The following is a 23,831-nucleotide window of genomic DNA, read 5'->3' as shown; positions in this document are numbered from 1 at the left end:
TTATTGCATAGTCTATTGTTGGGCAAAATAAATGACAGATGCTGTAATGCTTCCTATCAGGACTTAGGAGGAATGTGAGATAGAACAAGATGACAGCTTAACGTGACTTTTTCATTTTCTTATTTCTCCAAGTTTTACGGTATTTATGACATTCCTACTACTATTCACTAAATCCCCTTACAAAGTGCATTAGTTCCTTCATAAAGCAAAACAAAACCCAGACATTTTGCTTCAGGATTTCATTTAAAGAAACCAAGCCTGCAGGTAGAAGAGGACAGACATGGGAAACATCATATCGGAAATGGATTGGGAAGTAGGAATAGGGGTGTGATGGGAAACATCTGTGGCTTCAGTAAGAAGAATGGCTCCTGCTCTGGTAGCCCTGCATGCCGTCTCACCATGGGAAATGCTTTTCCTCCTCCTGTCTCAGCTACACAGCTCACCTTTGCCTGGCACTTGTTGGCAGATCTCCTAAATAAATTTCCTTGTGTCCTCAGCCCCTCATGGGGCTGAGGCTTTGAAGCAAAGTGACTTGCTGTCCTTTAGCTCCCCATGTGTTTTTTTTTTCTTAGCCCAGGACTGTGTGCTGAACCTACTCTTACTCCCTGGTGAGCTGTACCTGTGATGCCTCCTAGCTGCACCTTGGTGAGGCTGGCAAGCCTTGCTGCGGCTCTCTTATGTCTTCTTTACAGCCAGGAGGGTTTCTGCTGGGAGTTACTGTCCCCAGTTAATTCATTACAGAGATCGAGTCGATGTTTCACCTGCTTCACACTGCAAACAACACGAGTTTGCTTGTGTTTCGGGATCCTGTTGCTGCTGGAAAGCAACTTGGATTGCCAAGGGACAGCTCTTCATTACTGAAATATTGACATCCTTTATCCCTGTCTTTGAAACTTGATTCTTGTGGATTTTGCATGACTGACTGAGCATCTGTGTGTCACAGCCTTTCCACAGATGTAGTGGTACCTGCTTCTGCTCCTTTTGCTTTAATGGAAAACTGCATTATCAGTCTTACTAGTGATAAAATCCCATCACAAAATGTCAGATCTAATACTCCCCTCTGTCCCAATTCTTTCCTCAGCCCCTGGAAAATGTCTGTTAGTTGGCAGGACAAAGTAGGATTTGGCAAATTGTTCCATTTGAAAAGATGGGAAGGAAAATATTTCTGATTTTGCAGTCCAGCCTGGCTTGCTTCTTTTTTTTCCCCTGTCTTTTTGAGGGTGGGGAGAGTGGTGAAGAGGATAGAGCAGGAGAGCTGAAAATGAGTAGCTGTTTTTAAAATAAAATGTAGTTGTGCTTTAAAAGGGCCCAAACAAAAAAGTATTTGTGAGTAATCGAACAGAATGTTTGAATTGTCCCCCCAAAAAGGTCATTTTGTTTTTAAATTCACAGCATTTGATTTATTTCTAATAATTGCCATAATTTGAAAATTCTAAGATTGAAAATTTAAAAAACAAAAAAAACCCATCAAATTGCATGAAGGAGAAACCTTTCTCATTCTACTTTTCACTGGTCTGTGAAGGGCTAACAACAGTTCGGACATGCCCTGCTCCTCCTTGAAATGCCAGATCCAGGACCAAGCACAGACCCTTTGAAGAGGCTCAGCCAGCCGTGCAGAGCAAGAAGCATTTGTTTCCAGGACAGTATTGGATGTTTTCCCTTCTTCCTCTCGAGGAGGATGTTTGTTACTGATAGTACTGCTCTGAGCAATAGAAATAAATTTTAAGCCGAGAATGAAAGGGAAGAGGCTGCAGTCTCCCATACTGATCGCCAGTTATGTTGCCATCAACAGGAGTTTTGCAAGAGACTTATGGAGTCAGGATTAGACCTTTGATCTGTTTTTTCCTGGTATTAGTGCCCTCTGGCTCTATCAAGTCAGTCTGATCTAAAAGTTAGAAGGAAACATAGTAAAAGACCTAGCAAGTGGTGCTAAAGCCATCTGCAAGTTTAGCACATCTTTCTCCTTAGCTGCAGGCCCAGCACCAGGAAAAGGGGTTTTTGCTAAACCTTCTTTACTAAGCATCAGCTTCATGGTTGCATGACTAGGTGGGTGATGTGGAAAGTGTTTTTCTAATAACAGGGTGACTAGCACTTGTGTAGAATTTCTCAGAAGAGGAAGGATATCTTACGCTAATTCTAACTTGGCTAATTTCCCCTTGAGCCCTCAGTTACACATAAGCGCTCAACCACAGGCACTATCCCAGTCACCTAATAGCCCAGTTCTTGTGCCCAGCAGTATGCTCTGTTGATCCCTGAACATGGTCCAACTCTGTACAGGCCCTAGACTATCCATCATCATAGTCCATGCCTTGGGTTTTTGCAAATCCCGCTTGATTTGTGAGATAAAGTATATCACAGCTATTGCTGCACAGGTAGGATTTTGTTGGAGTCTCAAAAAAAGATAACAAAAAGGGCATGGGGTGAGCCAGTTGTTTTCTTGATTTTACGAAAAACTATAGAAAATATAGAAACACAATTAACATGAGGTTTCTTAAGCTAGCCTAGAGGTGACTAATAATTTAATATCTTACTGTAAGATCTCAGATAGCAGTTTCCCTGTTCAGTGGATGTAGATTGCCCTCTAGCGAGGACACTGCAAAGCAAATAATACCATTCAGCTTGCAGCCACCAGAATGGGAACCACAGTATTTTAATACCTGAGCCACAGCTTGTTTCTGAAGTGGCAGTTTGCTGTGCGATGCGATTAGTGTGAGGAGGGGCAGCAGTCACCTCTCACAGGTGCCGGTGTGTGTACCTGTGCTGGCTGGAGCTTTCTTGACATTTGCTTTTTGTTTGAGCGAACTGCCTCTACAAACATCTCCCGGCTGCTGCCGGATCACTAGCAAAAGGTCCCTGCTCTCTTCTGCTTTGAAAAAGGGGAGAATATTCCCTGGGGATTTTTGGTGAAGGATGATCTTTTTCCGTGGTTTTTGTCTTACCATTTGCTCCATGAAACACGCTTCAGTTCTATGGTTTCACCTGTATACACACCTGTGGTTTGGAGATCATCACGGGACAATTCTCTCTCTTCAGCCCAACGCTGGTACATCCAAAGGTGTTGCCTGGAGGGTTAGAAATGGTCCTTCTGCCTGCGTAGACGCCTGTGTCTGTGCCAAATGACAATTTTGGTGTGTTCCCAGTTCTCCAGAGCTGTTAAACACTTACAGAAAATCATTAACCAGCAATAGGTTTTAAAAAAAAAAAAAAAGGAAAACAAATACCTGCTGCCTGTGGCAAGCAGGTCATACCTGATTCATCCTGTCCCCAAGATCTTACTTAAACCAGCACATCAGTTTAAACTCTGCCCGGAGCTGCAGAGCTGTCGTCTCCTGGGTTGTGGGTGCCCCGCATCACCTGTCTGTTGGCCACAGAGTCCTTTTGCTTGCACACACAGGTCCCCTCAGGGCAATGGCACAGCAGTTTGGCAGCCGCCTTGGCTCCTTGGTGCCTGTGGGAACCTGTCACAGCCCTGGGTGCAACCTTCCCTCAGGGGGGCCATCCCTGCAGATGTGAACCTGCAGGCAGTTCTGGAGGAGCAGGTTTCTCTGGGTGCTGGGTACCAGGCTCTGGGCTGAGGATCTGCAATTGGGAAAGAGGAGGTGCTCAGGTCTGCCTGGGTTTTCCTTCCCCTGAGTCCTTCTAGGGAGCAATGTCATGACTCCTGCTGAAATCCAAGGGCTCCTCATCCAAATCATGGGCTCAGCTTGCCCCAGGTGCTGCTCCAACCCCTGTGAGGCCCAGTGTGTCCGTGCATGCTTGACCATAATTACACAGAAATTAATTATTAACATTTAGTCATCAAAGGTAAACCAGATCTTTGGTTGCTAGCTTGATATTAGATTAATAGTCATGGCTATTCCTGGTAGATGTTGTCTGTTTAAAACTCTCTGACTAAAAGCTCAACAGTTTACTCTCAGATCCGTGATTTCCGGCATGCAGACTGCCAGAGGCACAGCCTGACTGCATGTATGGCTGGTGCATGAGTGAAGACAGCACCCTGCCATCAGCACGATCCTCCCGGCGGCTGTAGGACCCCCGCTAACACATGGCGTTTGGGGAGCTGGGGTGGACTGCACAATCACCCAGCCTCCTCCACATGGCACCTGTGGGATGGATGGCAGGCACTAATGCCATCTAGTGACCAAAAACAACGCGATGTGGATATTTTATGAAATGCCACTGAAAATTTTATAGCCCCCAAGTGGGGCAGGCCTTGGGGCTGGGAAGGAGGGAGATGGTGCTGGGTGTGCTGGAAAAAGAAGTCCCTTTTCCCTGCTCGTCTGACCTATGTCTTTCCTCATTTCACATCCCATGAAATGCTTCTGCAGGTAACCGGGGGCTGGGATCTCTCACATGAGGCTGTATAAATCCCCAGAGGAGCAAGGCACAGGCTTCCTAAGCAGCTCTGTTGATTGAGGAGCTCAAATTCGCCGACTTACTGCTGAATTGTGGAGCACAAACCCAATGCCCGGGGACAAGGTGACTGCAGGAGGGGAGATGTTTTGCTCCATTACTGGCGTGAACATCATGGGCAGAGACCCTGGGGACTAATTTAATCTGGCAGCATGGGCTGCAATGCGGTGCCATTGCTGCAGCTTTGAGTTTAGCTGAGATGGGGCAAGGGATGGCAGCTTCTGCCGCTGTCCTGATAGCAGCAGCTCCTTACTGCAGCTCATACAACCTGACACTTTTTGGGTTTTTTTCTCCCACCACCTTTATTTCTCCCTCTTGGCTTCTGTAGGTGATAGCCGTGAAGGCATTAATGTGCTGGGTTTCTGCACGGGTGACTGGCTGGAGACACCATTGCTTTGTACCTACATATTAATCTAGCCAAGTCATGGTGCCACAAACCTGGAGGAATGAGGAATTAGTTTGTGATCTGCATTTTAAAAACGAAAGTGATTTCTGACCATACCAGCTTATTCTGCTCGGCTAAGCTGTCATCGGCAGGTGCGGTTTGCCTTGCATAGGGCTGGTGGTCCTCTGGGAATATTTTGCAGCTCTGATAATTTCTCCAGCTCCTGAGAAATGCACAGAGAGAGAACTTGGGAATTAAAAGTTTCCAGTTAAGGAACTTGAGGGCTGAGATAGCTGTGGTGAAGTGCATTACAAATGCACCAAGGTGTCAGGCAGCACTCCCAGAGAGATTTGGAGAGAAATGTGGGATGTAATCCACTGCCAAAGGTGAGTGAGCAAAGCACCCAGATGAGAATAAGCTCCTTCATGGGACATTTCTGAAGTGCAGCAACACCAAGACTGGTGCCAGCACAGGCTGGCACATCACTGGCTGAGGGTCCAGAAGAGTTGCCTTCCTCACCAGGCCCACAAGTTCATCACAGTACTCTGCCTTGTGCTGCTCAGACTTGCCCCCACTTCCTTCAGAAAGCCACTTACAAGGGTCCTTGGGGACTTTTTGTTGTTTTTCTATCCCAAATGTGAAGGTGCCAAATATGTTCCTTCTGTCTAATTTACAAATAAATGTTTTGTATTATCTTTGCTGTTTCTTTTTCTGGGTTATCCTTGTGTCCCCCTGCCTTTCTGTCCTGGATAACTGAGAGTTGTCGGTGTCCCTGCAGCATTCCTGGTTGAGGGCCAAAATGGGAGTGAGAATAAATGCTTCTAAATATTGTATTGAAGCAAATAAGTCATTCATACATAATAGCTCTTTGCCTGGTGTTACAATGGCAATTTCATGCAGGTTTTGCAGGAGTGAACAGTTGTGAGAGGCTGGAAGAGCTGTACACCTTGGAGAGTATTTGTCATGTGGGTATGATATGGAGATGGGCTTCACAGATTGGGAAGAGTGCTCCTACTTCTGTAAAGGAACTTTATCCAGCAGTCTGTGACAATGCTGCATTTCATAGATTTGCTGACGCCAAATTCTGAAAATATCCCTGTCTACCAGGAGTTTAGCTAGAGGTAGCAAAGGTAAAGACTTCCCTGTGGGGAGAAGACAGGTGTGCTTTACCTTGTGCTTTTGAGTAAGACATCCTTTAGAGCAGCAAGCCGACCAAAACACAGTATACATCCACACTGTCTTCTCAGCTCAGTAGAAATCCGTCAGCATTACCACAGCTCCATCTATTCTTTTTCCTGAAGAGATGCAGAAAAACAAAAAGCACTTGGAGTGCTCTTTTGCCTGAAGCATTCGACACAGAGATATGTCCCTATCTATTTGGCATCAGTAGGGCAATAGCATCTTGCAGGAGACAAGCAGAACAACTTGCAGTGAATAACCTGAATCTAGTACTGATTTTCTCTTTTCTCTCTCCTTGTAGGGATCCTGTTTACGATGCTGGTATTTGGACCAGCTTGTGGATTTATCTTGGGCTCCTTCTGTACCAAAATCTATGTGGATGCTGTCTTCATTGACACAAGTAAGGAGAACTGGGTTCAGTTTCAAATCAAATATGCTAATGTTGTATCGGCAGGACAAAAATGATGCTCACAAGCAGGAAACTGCTTCTCGTTCCATCTTGAGTGCCTTTTGCATGTATGGGTGTCACTTTTAAAAGGGTTTTATGGTTGGCATTCAAAAGTTTTCAACTCTATCCCCATAGATAACAGATTCATACTAACTAAAATATGTTCCCCTCCATGGGCTTGAGCTTCAGTCTAGCTATTAGAGGACACCTTAAAATATTGCTGTGGCAGGGCACACCAGCTAGCCACGGACATAGTCTTGCCAGGGAAGCTGTGTCCAGAGCACGGGATGAAATCTGGAGAGCTGCCGTGCCCAGGACCTGGGAGGGCAGTCCAGGCGCTCTGCTAGAGGCACACCAGTAAGACCTATGCCCAGCACCTTCTGCAAATGACCCCGTTTGGATGGACAGATTCAGCCCCACAGCATTACTGCTTTTTCCCAGAGCAGTGCTAATTATTGCTCGCCTTGAATCTGCACTTGGGTTAAAACAAATTGTTTGCAAATTGTCTTTTTGTACATTAAGAAAAAAAATGTGCAGATTTTTATTGCTACCTGCACTATGCGCTCTTTGTCGTTAGAGGGCAATGTGTGACAGGCAGTTCTCTGCTGCTCTCCAAGCCCTTTCTTTGGCTGTAGACTGCAAACCTGGTGCTTCATTCTTTTCCCTCAGTTGTTCAGATGCTTTTTCTACAGTTCTCAGCTCCATCTGATACCACAGACTCTTATCCTGCCGCAGGGGTATTGTCCCCTTTCAGGGTGTATTCTAGTTCTGTGATGTTGCAAATGCATCTTCACAGGATGCATTTCAATGGAGCTGAACCTTGCAGGACTCAGAGCAGAATTGTGCAAATCTGGAAAAGTGCTACTGCCTTTTCTTTGTCTTGCATACATATGGCAGATGAAAAAATCTAAATAATATCAAACGAACAGAAAATAAGGGGTTTTTTTGATGGCTGAGACTTTTAGCTGCATCTTGGTCAAGCACCACATGGCCCCTTGTCATTCCTTGGCTTTAGCAAAGATAATGTCAAAGAGTCATTTGGTCCTGTAGGCAGTGGAGCTTGTTTGAACCCTGTTACATATTTGAACATTAATTTACTCCAAAATACAAACGTGCAGGAGAAGATACTTCTTCTCTGAGTAGGTGAGGCTGTAGAACTCCTCACTGTAGGGTATTAAAAGTCTACAAATGGATTAAAAAACAATTGGATGTGTTTATAGAAGAAAAAAATGAAAATGACACCAAATGTAGCTTAGAAAGCCCCTGAGCCACAAATCACAAGAATAATATCAGGTATACGTTGTCTTTATTCTGTGGACTTTCTGGGCATCTGTAGCTGGTTACCATCAGAGGCAAGATGCTCGGAGGCAAGATGCGGGCCTAGCTGAAATGATGTGATCTGCCTGTTTTTAACATAAGGTGTTGCCCCATATTTACAGCTCAAAAAGCCCCAGACACATACAGAGCCACAGAGGAGAACAGTGGAGTGTTATCACTGAGAAGCCTGGCGGGGCTGTGGCTCAGCAGGCCAGACGGAGGGTAGAGCACTTTCCAGCTGCAGGTCCAGCTGGCTTTGGCCATGGTCCGTTGCTGTAGTGTGAAGGCTGAGGCATGCATGGCCTCCATCTGGTTTTGTATGGGAGTTTCCACGTGGCAGCTCAGGGCAGCATGAGGAGACCAAGCTCCAGAGGGTTGAGCCCTCTCTGCTCCCCGTTTTGGGCAGGAGGTGTGGGATGCCAGGGCATGCTGCTGTGCTGCTCTCCATACAGGACCTATTTTAGGAAGGGGATATAAGGACGACCTTGGTTTATGTGGCTCTTCATGTGCCTGTGTTCCCAAGAACCTGAAAGTAAAGCACTTCAGGCAGGAGGAAATAACAGCAGAAGAATCCAATCCCTCCAAAACACAATTTTTCAAGCTTCATATATATTTGAGAGCTATGTGTTATTTTCCCTAAGGAGAAAAGAGTTTCCTTCCGTCTCTGCTCAAGAGACAACTTGATTGCCTCACTTGAGACAGATTTTTCAGAGTGGCGGTAACCAGACAGACATCATGAATGGAGGAGCTTGTTATTCCAGCCACGCAGACCCGGGTCTGCCCTGGGAGGCAGCTCCGGCACTGGGCACCCTCTGCCGGCTTCCAGCTGCTTCTTTCCTGCTGCTTATTTTTATTCCCTCAAACTGACTCCAGAGCCTTCTTTTTCCTTATCTCTGCTGAATGATAGCCTACAAGATACTCTTGCCTTTTACTTTGCTTTTTTTAATTTTCTGATTATTTCTCTACCTTTCTGAGCCCATTTGATGCAGTGGATGGGTTTCTTTTTCCAATATTTAGGACTGTTTCAACCTCCACACAGTCACAAGTGCTCATAAAGCTCAAATGTCCATCTCTCCTTTGCTGAAAAGGGCTGTGAAGTCAAAGCAGGGAGAGCATTGACCTGCTGGAAAACAAGGGTAAGCTGGGATGGCGGTGCAATGTCCTTGTCTGTGCTGCTTCTTCTCCGTGCAGGTCTTTGTGCCACTAGGTATGTCAGCTGTGTGTGCACACTTGACATGCTGGGACAGTGATGTCCAAAACTTTGGTGCCAGCACAGGTGATGCTGACTGGTATACAGCAGCTTCCTAAAGCTGGCAGAGCCAAAGACACCGGAGAGCATCCCTGGTTACAGGATGTTGCAGAAGCTGGATAGACAAGGCGATGGGTGCTTGTCCAAAGGACCTCTTGGGTATGAAGTTCATTAAGCACTGGTGTGGCTCAAACAGTATGGGTGTGGGGTGCACTGTGGCTCCCCACCTAGTGTCTGGGAGCCCCTCACCAACTAACAAAGCCCCCAGCAACCATCTTCCAGCCTACAGAATCATTAACACTGGCATCGTCCCCTCCCCATGGCCAAGCCACTGACACATGTGTGTGTGCCCTTGCAGGTAAGCTGGACATAACCCCAGACGACCCTCGGTGGATCGGTGCGTGGTGGGGAGGCTTCCTGCTGTGTGGTGCCTTACTCTTCTTCTCGTCCCTGCCGATGTTTGGGTTCCCGCAGTCCTTGCCGCCACGGCCGGAGCACACTGGAGAGAGCGAGCAGGCCATGCTTCCCGAGAGGGACTACGAGAGACCCAAGCCAAGCAACGGGGTCTTGCGGCATGCGCTGGACGGGGAGAGCAGCACAACCTGCTTCCAGCAACTGCGAGGTGAGACACTGGCTCTTGTCATGTTTTCTGTGAGTGAGCAACATGTTAAGAGCTGGTTAGATTTATTATTGATCTGTAATTTGGGCTATCTACCTCTACCCCAAAAAAAATCCCCCAAAAACCTCAGTATCCTGAAATTTCAGTCTCTAGCTTCTAATTATCTCGGATATTGTTCTTGGTTTAGAGGCTGTTCTACTTGAAAAGTTTGGGGTTTTTTAAAACTACAAAGCTTCAGAAATGCACGATAGTCCTGTAATGTTGACAAAAAAAATGAAGGGGAACACAGCTGCCAGAGCAATTTGTGAACTCTCCAGTCTACTGTCCTGCTCCCCTCTGCCTCCCAGCAAGGACAGTTAAAAGAAATTAGGAGCTCCCAGCATCTGAGCTGCAGCTTAGTGAAATCCCAGCTACAAATCAATGAGTGCTGGGCACCACTGCTGCTCTTAAACTGGGATAAGGAAGAGGTAGATACCATCCCAGAATAGCAGTAAAGTGGCAAGGCAGAGTATGGCTTGTAGCAAATTAGAGTAGAAAATTCCTCATCGTGTCCCACAGTGATGGAAATGGAGCTGGCTCTAATTAAGGTCAACTAAGGATCCAGCATTTTGTGGGAGAGTGTGGGCAGATATCCTTTCTGTAGGCTGCACTGGAAAATCCTTCATCTGAGAGGGCGGTTCTGTAGCACTCACTGGTGGTTGCTTCCCACTCTCTGTCACTGTGGCAGAGTGGGTTTCATTACTGCCTAATGCATTTAGATAAATGAGGAGAAAATCGCTTATTCCCTGTGCAGTTGCCTTAATTTATAGTTGAATGAGGTGCAGGTGGGAAGGAAAAAGAGACTTTGGGGAAAAAAGTGTTTTCTTAAATATAAAAATGCCTTGAATAGTTGATGTGGTTGTTCATTAAGGGAAGGTCAAAGATGTGCAGTTTTGACTTGATGAGAAAATTCAAAAGAAAGGTAAAGGGATAAATTGTTTGAAAAATTGTCAGTAAAACTAATTTTTTCATCCTTTCATCCTTGTTGCAAAGATTTTCTCAAGTTTGAGGAATGAGCTTTTCCCATGGTACATCCATTTGGATAATTCTGTGGCTTTTGTAATGGACTTATCAGAGCATTTGCCTCTGGCCACTGAGTTTTTGGAATGGGCACTGGAAATTTTTGCAGGTTTTCTTATAGAAAAATAAAAGAATATGGCATGTCCCTGCTGCTTGGAGGGGCAACAGTTCTGCCCAAGGACGGCGCTGAGCAAGCTGAGTTTCTTGCACACAGGGAGGCCATGGGAGTGTTACTAGAGCATCTGTTGCTCATTGAAGTAGGGAAATTAAACTGCCACATCCATATGCTTCCAAGTATTGATTACATCAAGAGTCACCACAGTCTTCCACACTAGCCTTCTCATTGCAGGTAACCCTATTTTGAATCAGGCAGTATTCCAGATGATTCTTTGTAGATGGACTTTGAAATACAATTTGCATCACATCAAATAAGATGGGGAATGACCTTTTTAGTTATGCCTTTGAGGCTGTCACAGACGACACGGTGTTGGTAGCTGACATCTCCTTTCAAGTCCCTTGCTGCTGTTGTCACAGTCAGAATGTGGTCAAGAGTCATGTTTGCTAAAGTGCCTGCCTGGAGATGTTCAGGCACGTACTGCAAGGGAAGGCAAACATGCCTCCCTCATTCTTGATGAGCGGTGTTTAAGGTGATGGCTTGAACCTTGCTGTGTACATACATTATTTTGCCAACAGCTGAAATATATACATGCATTCCTATGTGGTGGCACCTGGTATCCTTAATGTGTTTGCTGATTTTATAAAGTTTCCTTTGGGGAAAGTTAGACCATTTAGGCTTTCTCTAAGGCTAAAAAGGACTAGTAATTATATACAGAAGTTAAAAACAAAAATGTGCATGCATAGTCATGTCTTCTGTCATGGGTTTTGGGGTTTGCATGTATTTGCAAAGCTGAACAGCAGAGGATGTACCTATATGTGGGATTGTGGGTGGAAATGCTCATTGGGCTTTGTGTGGCCATAACTGTGACTTCTTTTTAGCAAGTGTTGTGTCTGCAGCTTGGTCCTGGGTAGGTGTATTCCAGGCATAAGTCCATGTCTGCATGGATCATCCATCTCTTGTGCACAGTATGGAGAGGAAGAGTTGTTTCTGTGTACCCATCATGCGAACATACAGTGTATCTGTGGTGCATCCTCAGAGGCTGACCAGTGTCTCCTTTTTGGCTATTGAAGGGGTTTTGTTGTTTTTTGCTGTTTGTTGGGGTTTTTTAGCATTGCAGAGACTGCTGCAAGTTGAGTGGATGTGGCAGGAGAGGAAGTGGGGTGGTGTCTGTTGGAGACATGCTCCCAACTGGGTCATGGCTGTCAGCTAGCGACATGGCATGGCTGGCATGTGGGAAGATGCTCAAGACGCTACAAGATTTGCTGAAAGACAGTGAGATGCAGGGCTAGGTGAGATTCCTTGCCTTGTCTCTAGCCTTAGCATGCAGAAAAGATAGGACTAATATAAAAGCAACCTGCTCAAAGTATCAGAAAGTCTCTTACATCTCTATTAAGGTCTAAAAAGGAAGGAGGGCTCAACTTTTGGGAAGCCATGGCATCTCTTCATGTGGGGTATTTTCATGCCAAGAAAAGAAGCATCCTTAAGAAGAGCTTTGAACTTGAAATGAAGACTGTGCCTTTGAATGGCACAAGGTGAAGAGGCAATCAAAGGCAGCAGAGGCAGCGGGTGGCTGCCATGCTCTGCACAGCAGCACTGGCAGGGGTATGATGGCTCAAGGACGGTTCTGGGAGGTGCTTACCATTGCTGAACTGGTGTGTGAATGATGCTCTGCTTTACCTGATTGGTATTTCAGTTAGGCAACACAAATCCATTTGGGAGCACAGGGAAATGAAGGATTAAGAGCAGGGAGAGGATGGATAAATGCTGCCATTGCTCTTTGCTCTCAGCTGGCAGCCTGGCAGAGTTGTTCCATCCCTGCGCTCTGCTTATGGTCTGTAAAAGCACCTCAGGCGTGAGCTGCAGCAGTCCTTGCTGTCCTGGGGGCACAGCTTTGCTTTCCTACCTCTGGTCTGCTTTGGGAACCTCTCTGCTATTCAGGGCCAGAGACAATGCTCAGCTATGTCAGGGCACCTGTGCCCTCTGCTCGTGTCTGTCCGGCATTTGCCCTCCCACTTGGTGTTAACATGCTGCCTCTAACCCACCACCTGCTCCTGGATGTGCTTGGAAATATTTTGTTAAAATCATTTCTTTTCATATGGAAATGTCACTCCTACTGAATTGAGTGGTCAGTTTTGATGAAATTTGGTTTCAGAATGCTTCCTTGGTTTTATCTTTAACACCCCTGAAACATTCTGCTCTAAATGCATTTTGTTTTGCAATGATTTAAACCAGAAATTCATTACATTCTGCCTGTCTGTCTAGCGAGAAAGATTAAAAACCTAAAAGGATTGAAATTGATATGGAATCCTTCAGGTTTGGAGAGAGAAGCTCATTCACAAGGAATTAAAAGAAGACTCACTGTGGAATTAAATGAATTTCAAAACTGCACATTCCCTAGATTTGGAAACATTTTGGTTTCTGTCCAGCTTCATTTCCAAGAGCGTAGGAGAGCTGGGATGTACAGCTGACAGCTGTCTTGTCTTCTGTTCGGTTCCTTCCTGCTCTGTGTATCAATCTGCTGAATACCTAGAGAGGGAGCTGCTCTGAATCCTGGATTTCTCTCCCCAAAAGTGCTCTCTGGGAGCAGACACGCAGCACTGGGTCAGAAGCTCTCAGCTATGCAGAGGGGTCCTGGGCCATGGAGAGCCTGTAGTCCTTGGTAGAAGTTCATAGAATTGAGCTGGATTAATGGCTAGTTTTAAATTCATGGCTCTGCAATTCATAGTGACAAGCTTTTGGAGAGGGCTCCATCTGTACTTCCACTCATGGCCATAGCGGTGAGTCTTTGGCCCTGATCCAGATGGGTGCCACAACCTTAATACCTTTTTGGATTTGGGTCTTGGCTCCCTACCAACATCTAAAAGGCTTGCTGAGAAATCCTAATCGTAGATAAGGGGGAGGTGGCTGATGATAAAATGCCCCACATCAGGTCCCGTCAGTCTCCCACGTTTCCTTTGGCTTGGATTTCACGAGGATGTGGACTTTGTTGGCCAATTCTTGACTGTTTCAAAGCCAGCATCCTTGTTATCAGAAGCTTTGATTAATTCAGAAAGGCTTTCAGCCTGCATGCTTCAGGATAGAAGCTGAGGTCAGGCAGAGTATGTCTGTCTCTGAAAAGATTCTGTGCCTTGCCGTGATCTCCCTGATGCGGGTGAGGGAGGCTTACGTACCCCTCTGAAATCGAGCAAAGGAGGCCGCTGGGGGCAAGATGATAAACTAGAAGGACCTGCTTTCCTTCCATAAGAACATTACTATTGCTTCAAGCTAGTATCTGTCAAGAAGCCTCTTTGACATGAGTATCATCATTTTCCTTCATATCCTTTGTGATACTGATTTTGCCAAGACCACATAGACCTCAGCATATTAAACTCATAAGACATATCTTCAGCGTCTCTAGTCTTACTCCAGCTTCTCTTTTGAAGGAGCTGCCTCTTTCCAGAAGGTATTTTCTTCTTGCTGCCTGCACTGTTTTCTTCATCCCTTATTCCTCAAGCCAGGTGGAGATTGTGCCTTTTGTTTTCTGTTCAGATCTGAGGCTTGCTGCCTACATTGCTATTAGAAAGTAATGTTTGGCTCAACGCTACATTTTGCCTTTCCCTCACTGCACTGTCCTAGGTGGACTGGGCTTTAAACCTCCCTCTAATTTATTACTTTGATTTCTGTGTTCCTCATCTTTACTGCAAATTGAAAACATGTCTCTGTAGGGTGCTCCAACTGGAAAAAGGGGCCTTGGTGATTGTAATGTTCCAAACAATTCATTTCAAGCACCAACGTGATGATTATAGTTTGTCGTTTCTGGAGAGTAGTTAAACCTCATGTAATGAGGTTGCCAATTATCCCCGGTACTCCCTGATGTTTAGTGACAAATCAAAGCTACTTGGTGTGCATGTGTTTGCTTGACAAGTCCCTGGCCTGTCACCCACAGCTGGCCCCACAGCAGGAGATAGGGAGAATGCTTGATGCCTTGGCATGGGTGTTGCTAGGGGTGTTAAAAGGTGGGAAGTCAAGGGATTGGCAAAGCTGTTGGAGAGCTTTTGGACATCCTCCTGGGTCACTTCCAACCTATGGAACCTATGGATGGTCCTATGACCAATGCTGCACGTGGATGGTCTGAAGTGTTGGGCTTTTAAGTACTACAACAGTGAAAAGCAGTTGAGGTTTCTTGTTCTTCTCAGTGAACCTTGCCATGGCAATGAGAATTGCTTTTCTGACGTCATTTCTGTAGTGTATTGGGTGCACTGGGATAAGGACATTAAATGAGCTGGTCCTTCTGACTGTGGGAGATTGAGTCTTTCTGTGCTGTGTCTAATACAGCTTGTGGGTTCTACAGGTAGATTTTTGAACCTCCTTTGAATCCAAAAGACCTTTCCCTTTTCTCATTTGGTGAATGGGCTTCAACCTCAGATTTATAGCTCCAAAGTGCTGCTACAAAGTGTGCAGCTAACCTTTGGGCCAACAGGGTGCAGGGTAACGTTTATCATTACTTTTGCTGGGATTGGCTCCAGTGAAGAAGCACCGTGCTTAGCTGTTGTGTTCCCCAGGGCTTTACTGGCCCACATCAGACATTTTCCATTCCCCCTTCTTACCCAGCACCATATGCCAGGCAGCTGAAAGCACGTCACTCTAATCTATTGAGAGATTTTTAAACTTCATTGCTGACTTCTGATCTTGTTCCCAGAGGTATTTCACCCCAAGAACTGAGACAGATAAGGCAGCAGCAGGTGTCAAATGATTCATCTTAACGGGTGGCAGTAGCAAGATGAAAGGATATTCATTTCTATGGGGAGCCTCCTGTCATTTCCCTTAGAAAATGAAAGGGAACGAGCTGGCCCTGGCTGAGGAGATGGTGGAGGCTGCCAGGCATTACCTCCCTTGCCTCTGCATTCTTTGCACTGGGTACCCTCCAGCTGGTACAGAGCCCTGCTGCAGTAGATGGTGGTCAAACATGCAGTGAAGGACAGGACCTGTCCCAGAAAGCTCACAGGGAGAAGAAGCAATGATGAAGTGATGGGACTTGTAGCCCAGCACAGCCAGGCAAGGCAGTCACAAGAGCCTTTTCTCTAGTGTGAGATGGTATAACTCTGCAACATTTTTACTGTCCATTCCCAAGTACAAAGGATGGATTTTGACCTTGGTAATGCATGATGGTTGGGTACCAGCTTTTCCAACTTCAGAAAGAAATGTCCATGATCTTAACTCCCTCCTGCAAAAGACAGGCTGTCATTGTTAGTATTTTGTGGATAAAGTTAGAGGTAGACCTTTGTGTCTTTGCATTTGAATTGGCACAAAGCTACATCTCGAGGAATCCATTAATCTTGAACAAACTGAACTCCAGAGACACAACAGGCATTAATACCTTAAATATGGCTTTTCAAGCTCAGCGCTGCCAAGTCCACCTTTGCATTTTCCCTCCTTTCCTTGGCAAGAAGACGAAATTCTGTAGGTGGCCACCAAAGAACTGAAAGAGGCAGCAGGTGGCTTCTGAGATCTATCCACATCTGAATCCCCCACCCCCGTTCCTCCCTCCCAGTATTTTTTTTTTCCCAACGTTCTACTAAAATATACTATGCCTCCTGCACCTTCATTATGTTCAGCAAATCCTCAGGAAGCAAGAATTTTATACAGCGTGAAAAAACATGTGTGATCTAAAGAGACCAGAAACTGTGGAGTGGCCCCTTCCAAAAAGGTTAGTTCAAACCTAATTATAACCCTTTCTCCCCTCCGCTCCAAGAAAGAACCAAGGGGACCCAAGCAGAACCTTGTCAGAGAGCTGTGCGTTCACTTGCTGAGGCTAGTGCAATTAGATTTTGCACCAAAAAAAAGCCCTAAGGGTAAACAGAAGCCAACACCAGAGAAATCTGTCATCTGCCAGACCTTCGTACACCATAGGGGATGTGGGGGATGATTTTCAAAATGCAAATAGGGGTCCACTGAGGCTTCACTACACTTCAGCAAGGTAATTTTCAAACTTAATGATTTTCACATTTAATTCAGGGAGAAATTAGTCATCAGATACTGAGACAAAGCAAGGCTCTCTTCTATACTGGGATGCTCTCTTCTTCAAGCTGTGTTATCTTGGCCATAATTAAAATGTTCGCTGGAGTAGAAAATGTGCTACCTTGATTCATTAGCCAGATTTCCCTTTGTAAGGTAACTCGTGTTTGCTTATCGGAAATAGAGATGGGCTTGGAGAAGAGGACTCTGGACGCTAATGATTCAGGAGGGCGGAGCCAGGGCATCATGAAACTAAAGCAAGTGTGTGTGCATCTTACACAATCCTCTTCCACCTTTGCAGCCACCAAGGCTGGTAGGGTCTGCATGGAAGGTGTTGCTTGGCTGGTGAAGCTCTGGGTTATGGGAACATGCAGGCTAACAGGCCTGTCCCAGGCATGAGGTCCCTTATGCCTGTGAGTGGCCACAGCCCCAGGCTGAGCAGGAGAATTTCAGCTTGCACATGCGTGTGCTGCAAGGTGTCCCTCAGCAAGTGAGCCGGTGTTACGTGGGAATAAGGAAATGAAGCAAATCCGGATGGCAGGAAAAGGAAAGGCCAAAATTGAGCTGGGTTAGCTTGTGTCTGAAACCTTGCAAGAATCTGTGTGGTGCTGAATACAGTACTCATGATACCCATCAGCTGGCTCAGTGTTGTTCATGGGGAGCACGTAAGGAAAGGTGAAGGAGAAAGGGAATACTAGGCTTTGGTTGACTTTGCCGTAGGGGAAACAGAAGTGATAGTGGAAAACATCCTGCAAAATTTCAAAATCATCTTTAAGATGTAAACATAACAGCAGGTGACCTCTTTTTGCACCCGCCTGGTATCTGAATCTTTAGATGGCACTGTTCTGGTGTTTCACTTTTTTCTGGTGTTGCCACATTTCAACTGGCTTGTCTGTGCAGAACAGAAGATTACTTCTGATCTGAAGTGAGTTTGTCCTGCAGGAGAGCAGCAAGGTGCCTCCAGCACCTCAAGTAGAGCCTATGCAAAAACACTTCTTCCTTTTTTCTCTCTTCTAGTGATCCCCAAAGTAACTAAGCACTTGCTCTCCAATCCTGTCTTCACCTGTATCATCCTGGCAGCCTGCATGGAGATCGCAGTGGTGGCTGGCTTCGCCGCCTTCCTGGGAAAATACCTGGAGCAGCAGTTCAACCTCACCACCTCATCTGCCAACCAGCTCCTGGGTGAGTAACCACAGCGGCCACCCAATATCCAGCATCTAAAGGCATTTAAAAGTGTTCAGCATGGACGGTAACTTCAACTAGTCTTACTGGTTAAACTGCCCAAAAAGCAATTTGCCTGACATCTAGAAATGTGTCTGTGAGTGTGAGGGCTGGGCTCCAGCTGTGCCTTGGCTGCAGAGCCCAGAGCAGACCTCTGTGATCCTCCCTTCTCCACTGTGCTCTCCCCTGCACCCCGCTGCAATCACTTCCCCTGTAGCCAAGCCTGTTGTGTGAGAATTAGTATGACACCGCCAGGGTATGAAAGTCGGTGATGGCCCTGAAGTAGGGCAGAAATCCCAACCAAACTGGGCCATTTGGTTGCCCTAGACTGTAGCTGCTCGCTGAGCAACAGGGCGGCCCATCGAACTGCTTGTCTCATGGTTCAGGTACCCCAGAGCTCTCCAGCCATCTCCATTTGGGTTAGGAAGCCCAGTTTCTCCTGCTAGTCCTTCCTTTCCCCATACTGCCATCAGCAGTTCAAATACCCAAGCTAGCGCAGCCTGCTTGTCTTTCAAAGGCCTCTTCTCTCTGACGGTGCTACGCTGCTGAGGCACATATATGTGTGTTTCTCAGTGTTCACTCATTCCCTGTCAGGACACTGATGCACAGGCAGGATCTTCATTTATTTTCTCCTCCTGCTCATTCCCAAACAGGCCCAGTAATTTGTTTATGACAGCTGTTCTCTTGGCAGCACCCAGTTAAGATATCTATGAGTTGATCTTGGTTGATCTGCAACCACAGCTCACCAGATAGGCAGCTGGCAATGATCTGTCAAAAGCCAGGACATCTGAAATGGGTGGATCTTAGTATCAAAATAAGGAGCTTTCAAGCTTCTCGCCTGACATTTATTTTGCTATTGAACTCATTGATATATTCTGGGTTTGGCCTGGTTTTCCAAATGAAACAATCCCCTGCAGTCAATCTGGACTCCCCCAGCAACACAGGAACTCACTGATGAATTTTAATATGATTTGACAGAAGGGCAGCGATGTCAAAGACGTTGGGTTCTTCCATCTTTCCTGAAAATTAAAGGCTTGGCAAAGGAAAGCAACTTCACTGTTGATCCGCTGGGAGAAGGAGAACTGCTACACTGTTTGGAGGGAGATGCCTGGCCAGTCAGCTTGTGATTGCAGCTAGCTGGTCAGCAAAGAGGGAATCACCCGTGAGCCAGAGCACGTCCTGCTTCTGACCCAGCAGGAGGAAAGCAGACTAATACATCCATGGTCCTCACAACAACTTGTTTAATTTAAACAAAGCTGCTACCAGATTTACCACATGGCTTTTATGGGAGTCCAGGAATGCCAGGATTTGGATGTGCTTCTAAGCTTAGCCCAGCTTAGGTAAGGTCTGGAAGATAACTGGCAGCAAAGGGATAAAAGTGAACCCAGACAAGCTTGGTGTGATAATGCCTTTCTGTGCCTGGACAGTGAGTCACTCTTGGCAGTGATTTTGCATCTCGCAGTTTAAGAAGGCTCTTTAAGGGAGACTTCATATTTTCAAATGGAACTATTGTCTAATCTCTGAAGATCAGACTGCTGTGAAGTATACCAAGCAGGACTCATTCAAAGCCTCTTAGACACCCAGAAAACTCTTGACTTTATTTGTCTGCCAGCTGTTCCAGGAAGCATCAGAGATGCTGCTGCTTTGGTTAGGGTGGGCCAATCTCAGCAATTTTGACATCTCCCTCCGATATGGATGAGAACTGGAGGAAGATCTCAGTTCCTCTTTGCAAGATAACATAACCGTTTGCATCTGTTCTCTTTTTGGGCACCCCAGCTTGGGGGTACTCCAGCAGTTGGTCATTGCAAGGTTTCCCCATGCTAGCACACAGATCTCCCTGATGAAAAGTAAAAAGCTGAAGTAATATGGTTCACTGAGCCTCGCTCGTGCTTCTTGCTAACTGATTTTTCCTCCTGCAGGGATGACAGCAATCCCATGCGCGTGTCTGGGCATATTCCTGGGTGGCCTCTTGGTGAAGAAGCTCAGCCTGTCTGCTCTGGGAGCCATCAGGATGGCCATGCTGGTGAACCTGGTGTCCACAGCTTGCTATGTGTCTTTCCTGTTCCTGGGATGCGACACAGGACCTGTGGCAGGGGTTACTGTTCCCTATGGAAACAAGTGAGTCCCCAGAGAGTTTTATGGTCTCTCGCAGCCTTATGAACATAAATGCCACGTTCTTGTCCTTGATAGGCAGCCTTCAGGCAGCGCTGGCCCTTAGACAGCCATATGGAGCAAGCATATAGAAGGCAATGTCATACAGGGCCTTTAGTTTGGGATGATTTCATGCCACTCATCCCTGTGAATGTTGAGTACCTGCAGCTGACAATGGAATTTTAATAAAATCAGTCAAACTGAATTGAAAGATGCCAGCCCTGATTCTGCACCCATGGCCACCTACACAGCACTGGGTCCACTGCGCCGTCTCGCTTCCTCTGGCAGCAAGGGATATGCGCTGCTTTGTACATAATTTCAGTGCCTGAGGGGAATTTGTAGAACCAGGTTTTAGATGCCTGGAAATTCAGATAGAGCAAGGAGAGAGTATGCGTGGCTCCAGGCCCATTTTAATGGGAGACATGAGGTACATGGTGCCCTGTAGCATTCACAGGACTTGGAGAGAGTTATTCTGTATTTTCTTCTCTGGTGCTCCTCAGTATGCAGCGGTGACTCTTGAGTAAACAACAACTCCAGACTCTCAGCTCCTCACAGTTACTTTTCCAGTAAAATACAGAGCATTCACTACAACATCTCTTCAGGTTTCCTTGGGGCTTCTCATTGGGTAAACCAGGCAGTCCAAGTCTCACATTAGATCCCCTGTTGCAGAGGGATAGTGGCCATTGCATTTCTGTCCCCAGGGAGAGGCTGTAGCCAGTATTCCTTAAACCTGAGACCCAGATAGCCTGCCCACTGCTTTTTGTGATTTGTTTACCTTAACTACAGCTCTTCAAAGCCGTCTTTGTGTGGCAATGATTGGAAAAGCTGGCTAATATCATCACACTGCCCATTAATTTTTCTGTTTCTCTTACAGCTCAACTCCAACCTCATCTCTGGACCCATATTCCCCCTGCAATAACAACTGTGAATGCCAAACTGATTCCTTCACTCCAGTCTGTGGGGCAGATGGGGTCACATACTTATCTGCCTGCTTTGCTGGCTGCAGCAGCACGGTGAGTGGGCTTTCCTTGGGACCTCTTGCCTGTAGGAACAATTCTGTGAGCGCGAGTGAGTGAGGTTAGTGCATATCTGGTAGAGTAGCTTATTTACAGCCAGCAGTGGTTACACCCCCAAAGGCTAACCTCATACCTCAGATGGGCCTGAGCCACTGTCATTTTTCACTGTTACATAAATGCCCGCTGACTCTGGCAGCTAGGGTCACCCACAGCGTGGGATGGGATTTCCCATCCTCCTCCTCTGGTCTTTCTCCTCACTATGGAAGCAAGGAACACAGGAGGAGATCTGCATGGTTTCCCACTGGCACAACACAGATCCTCCATGAGAGCTCACTAGCCCGGGCTGTGGGACCAGCTTCTCTTTTCTCCTGCAGCTCCTCATCTCCCCACTTCTCCACCTGCCTGTGTTTGCCCTGAGCAATCCTTCTATTCTTTTTCCTCTTTCTCTTTTCTATGATCTGGTTCCTAGACAAATATGATGAGATCCTGGTTTTATTCACCCTTGTTTAAGCATTTCTTGCACTCCTCTTGCTTCTCTCTCTTTCCCTGCTTTGCTCTAAGGCAGCAGTAAGAGCAGTTGTCAAGGGAGCAGACACTCCATCTAAAGACATTCTGCATTTTTCAGTTCTCCATATCTAAGAGTTTATTTCCTTTAGAGAACCCTTAAAGACTAAATCATCTCTGTGTAAAGAAGATGTGGGGAATTTTTAACAATATCTTAAAAGCCTGCTTTTCCATTTTTTGCTGCTGAAATGCTAACATCTTCTGGGTTACGCTAAAAATTAGTAACTGTTGTTCCCATGGGTGGGAACTGGTGGGGTTCCTGCAGTCCTTGCTCCTTGCCTGGGGCTGTGCCAGGCATGCTGACTGCTGCCACACTGCCTGTGTGGAGCCTGTGGGAGGTCAGCCTTGTCACAGTGACCGTTCGTGGCTGCAGGGACATCAGTGCTCACCATATGCAGTTATCCCTCCACGGCTTCATCCTTCGTTCTTGAGGAGGCATCAAACCTCCCTTCCTGCCCTAAAGAGACAAACTGCTTGTGAGCAATGGTGAGCAGAGGTGCAAGCTTTCTGTGCAGCCTCACAGCCCAGATGACCTGGGAGCTTGTCCTGCTTAAACCTCTTCCCTCCTCAATTCCCACTCCAGCCTCAGAGACGTAGGCAACCCTTTAAAATGCCACAGTTTCAGGGTGATTTCAACAACCCCGCAAGGGACTCCACGAGTGTGTGGCACATGTGAAGGTGTTACCTCCTGCCCTCTTCCTCCTCCCAGCAAGAAACAAGTCAACACCTGGGGCGGCCACACAATCATTTTAACAAGAAGCCAGCTTGTACGGGGCATGCAGAATAGTGTCTCACCAGTTCACCGAGTCTTTAGCAAGAGTACAGCTGGTGTGGTTGTGGCTGGAGTGCGGGAGCAACCTCCTCGCTGTGCGGTTTGGGGCAAAGTTCTGCCTCCTCTGGAAGGAGCACAGTGATGGAAATTCAGCTCTGACCCTTCAGTCTGCAGCTGCCTGACCTTGTGCTTTGCAAGAGCAAACCTCTGAGCAAAAGCCTCGCTCTCCCTCAACCTCTCTCTTACTCATTCTTTCTTATTTTGCCTTTTCGTCATCATCTTGGGGTTCTTTTCATGGCTTTGTTTTGTGGGGTTTTTTTCAGTAACATTTCAAACACAAATTAGTGAAGTAGTAGTATCCTCTGGAAAGGGTGTTTTCAAGAGTTATGGACCAGTTTGGCCATGCAATGGCCCTGAGGCAAAGCCAAATTGCCAAACCAGGTTTTAAACCCATAATCCAGGTAACGACCTGTCTAGAGGGTCTTGTGAATGTTATATGCTTGTGATGAGCCAAGGGTTGCTTTTTACTGGGACATAAAATTCTCTGAATGCTTTATTTAACTTTACTGCACTGGATGTTTCTGACTGCCTCTCTCCACTTTTCCTCTGTGAACAATTTCTAAAAGCAATGTGTAGCTCAGTTTTATATTTTTCATTTTTCTCTCTTACTGAGCTGGTTGCAGAGGTGTGCCTGTCCAAAAAGCTGTAGGAGTATCATTGCTGATGGGCAGAGCTCAGGCACCCTCAGGATTTTCTCTTTGAAGCCATTCCTGGGAATGACCCTTGTGTACAAAGCCTTTGACCATGTATCTTGTTCATTTGATGCCATTGCTTCTCTCACCCTTTTGTCTGGAGATTCACAAATTCCAGCCTGGCATAACCATGTTGGCATCTCCTGGTGTTGCACTGAAGTACCAGCCTGTCCCTTCTCTGTCAGAGCCAGGGTTTAAAAAGAATGAGTAATTAAAAACATGAGTAATTTGCCTAGATAATTACCACAAACTCAGGATGCTGTTAAAGGTGCAAACTCTGCATCTGTGCAGCTTCACGCACACACACAGTAAATCTGGGTGTGCAAGCTGCTGGGCAGTGGAAAGCTGTGATAATGTGTAGTTGAATGCAGTGGGGTTGCAGACAAGGGAAAGTATAACAATTTGGCACAGGTAGCAAAAAGTTGCCTCTCCACAGGACAAAAGTAAAACTCCATCTTTGATGTTTCCTTGTTTGATGTCTGTGAGTTGTATAGTGTGTCAGGAATAAAAGATCAAAAATCTCCCAGGTAGGGATGAGGTACAGCGCTAAGCAAGCAGATGTAGTTGGTACAAA

General features: G+C 46.3%; 1 protein-coding gene across 2 annotated transcripts in view; it reads left to right on the top strand.

The window, feature by feature from the left end:
* Window positions 1–23,831, top strand: part of SLCO3A1 (solute carrier organic anion transporter family member 3A1) — a 123,508-nt gene that overhangs the window by 81,189 nt on the left and 18,488 nt on the right. For both annotated transcript variants that reach the window (XR_003399151.1, XM_026856223.1), the window contains exons 2-6: window positions 6,279–6,377; window positions 9,350–9,613; window positions 17,799–17,963; window positions 19,922–20,120; window positions 21,028–21,166. Coding sequence is in view for 1 of the 2 variants with exons in the window: in XM_026856223.1 (XP_026712024.1) it covers window positions 6,279–6,377; window positions 9,350–9,613; window positions 17,799–17,963; window positions 19,922–20,120; window positions 21,028–21,166 (866 nt within the window). In the remaining variant the exon portion in view is untranslated. The remainder of the gene's footprint in view (window positions 1–6,278; window positions 6,378–9,349; window positions 9,614–17,798; window positions 17,964–19,921; window positions 20,121–21,027; window positions 21,167–23,831) is intronic.

Source organism: Athene cunicularia (genome assembly GCF_003259725.1).
Source record: "Athene cunicularia isolate RWA chromosome 10 unlocalized genomic scaffold, athCun1 chr10_part1, whole genome shotgun sequence".
NCBI classification, from domain to species: domain Eukaryota; kingdom Metazoa; phylum Chordata; class Aves; order Strigiformes; family Strigidae; genus Athene; species Athene cunicularia.
This window is presented reverse-complemented; position numbering and strand designations above follow the sequence as displayed.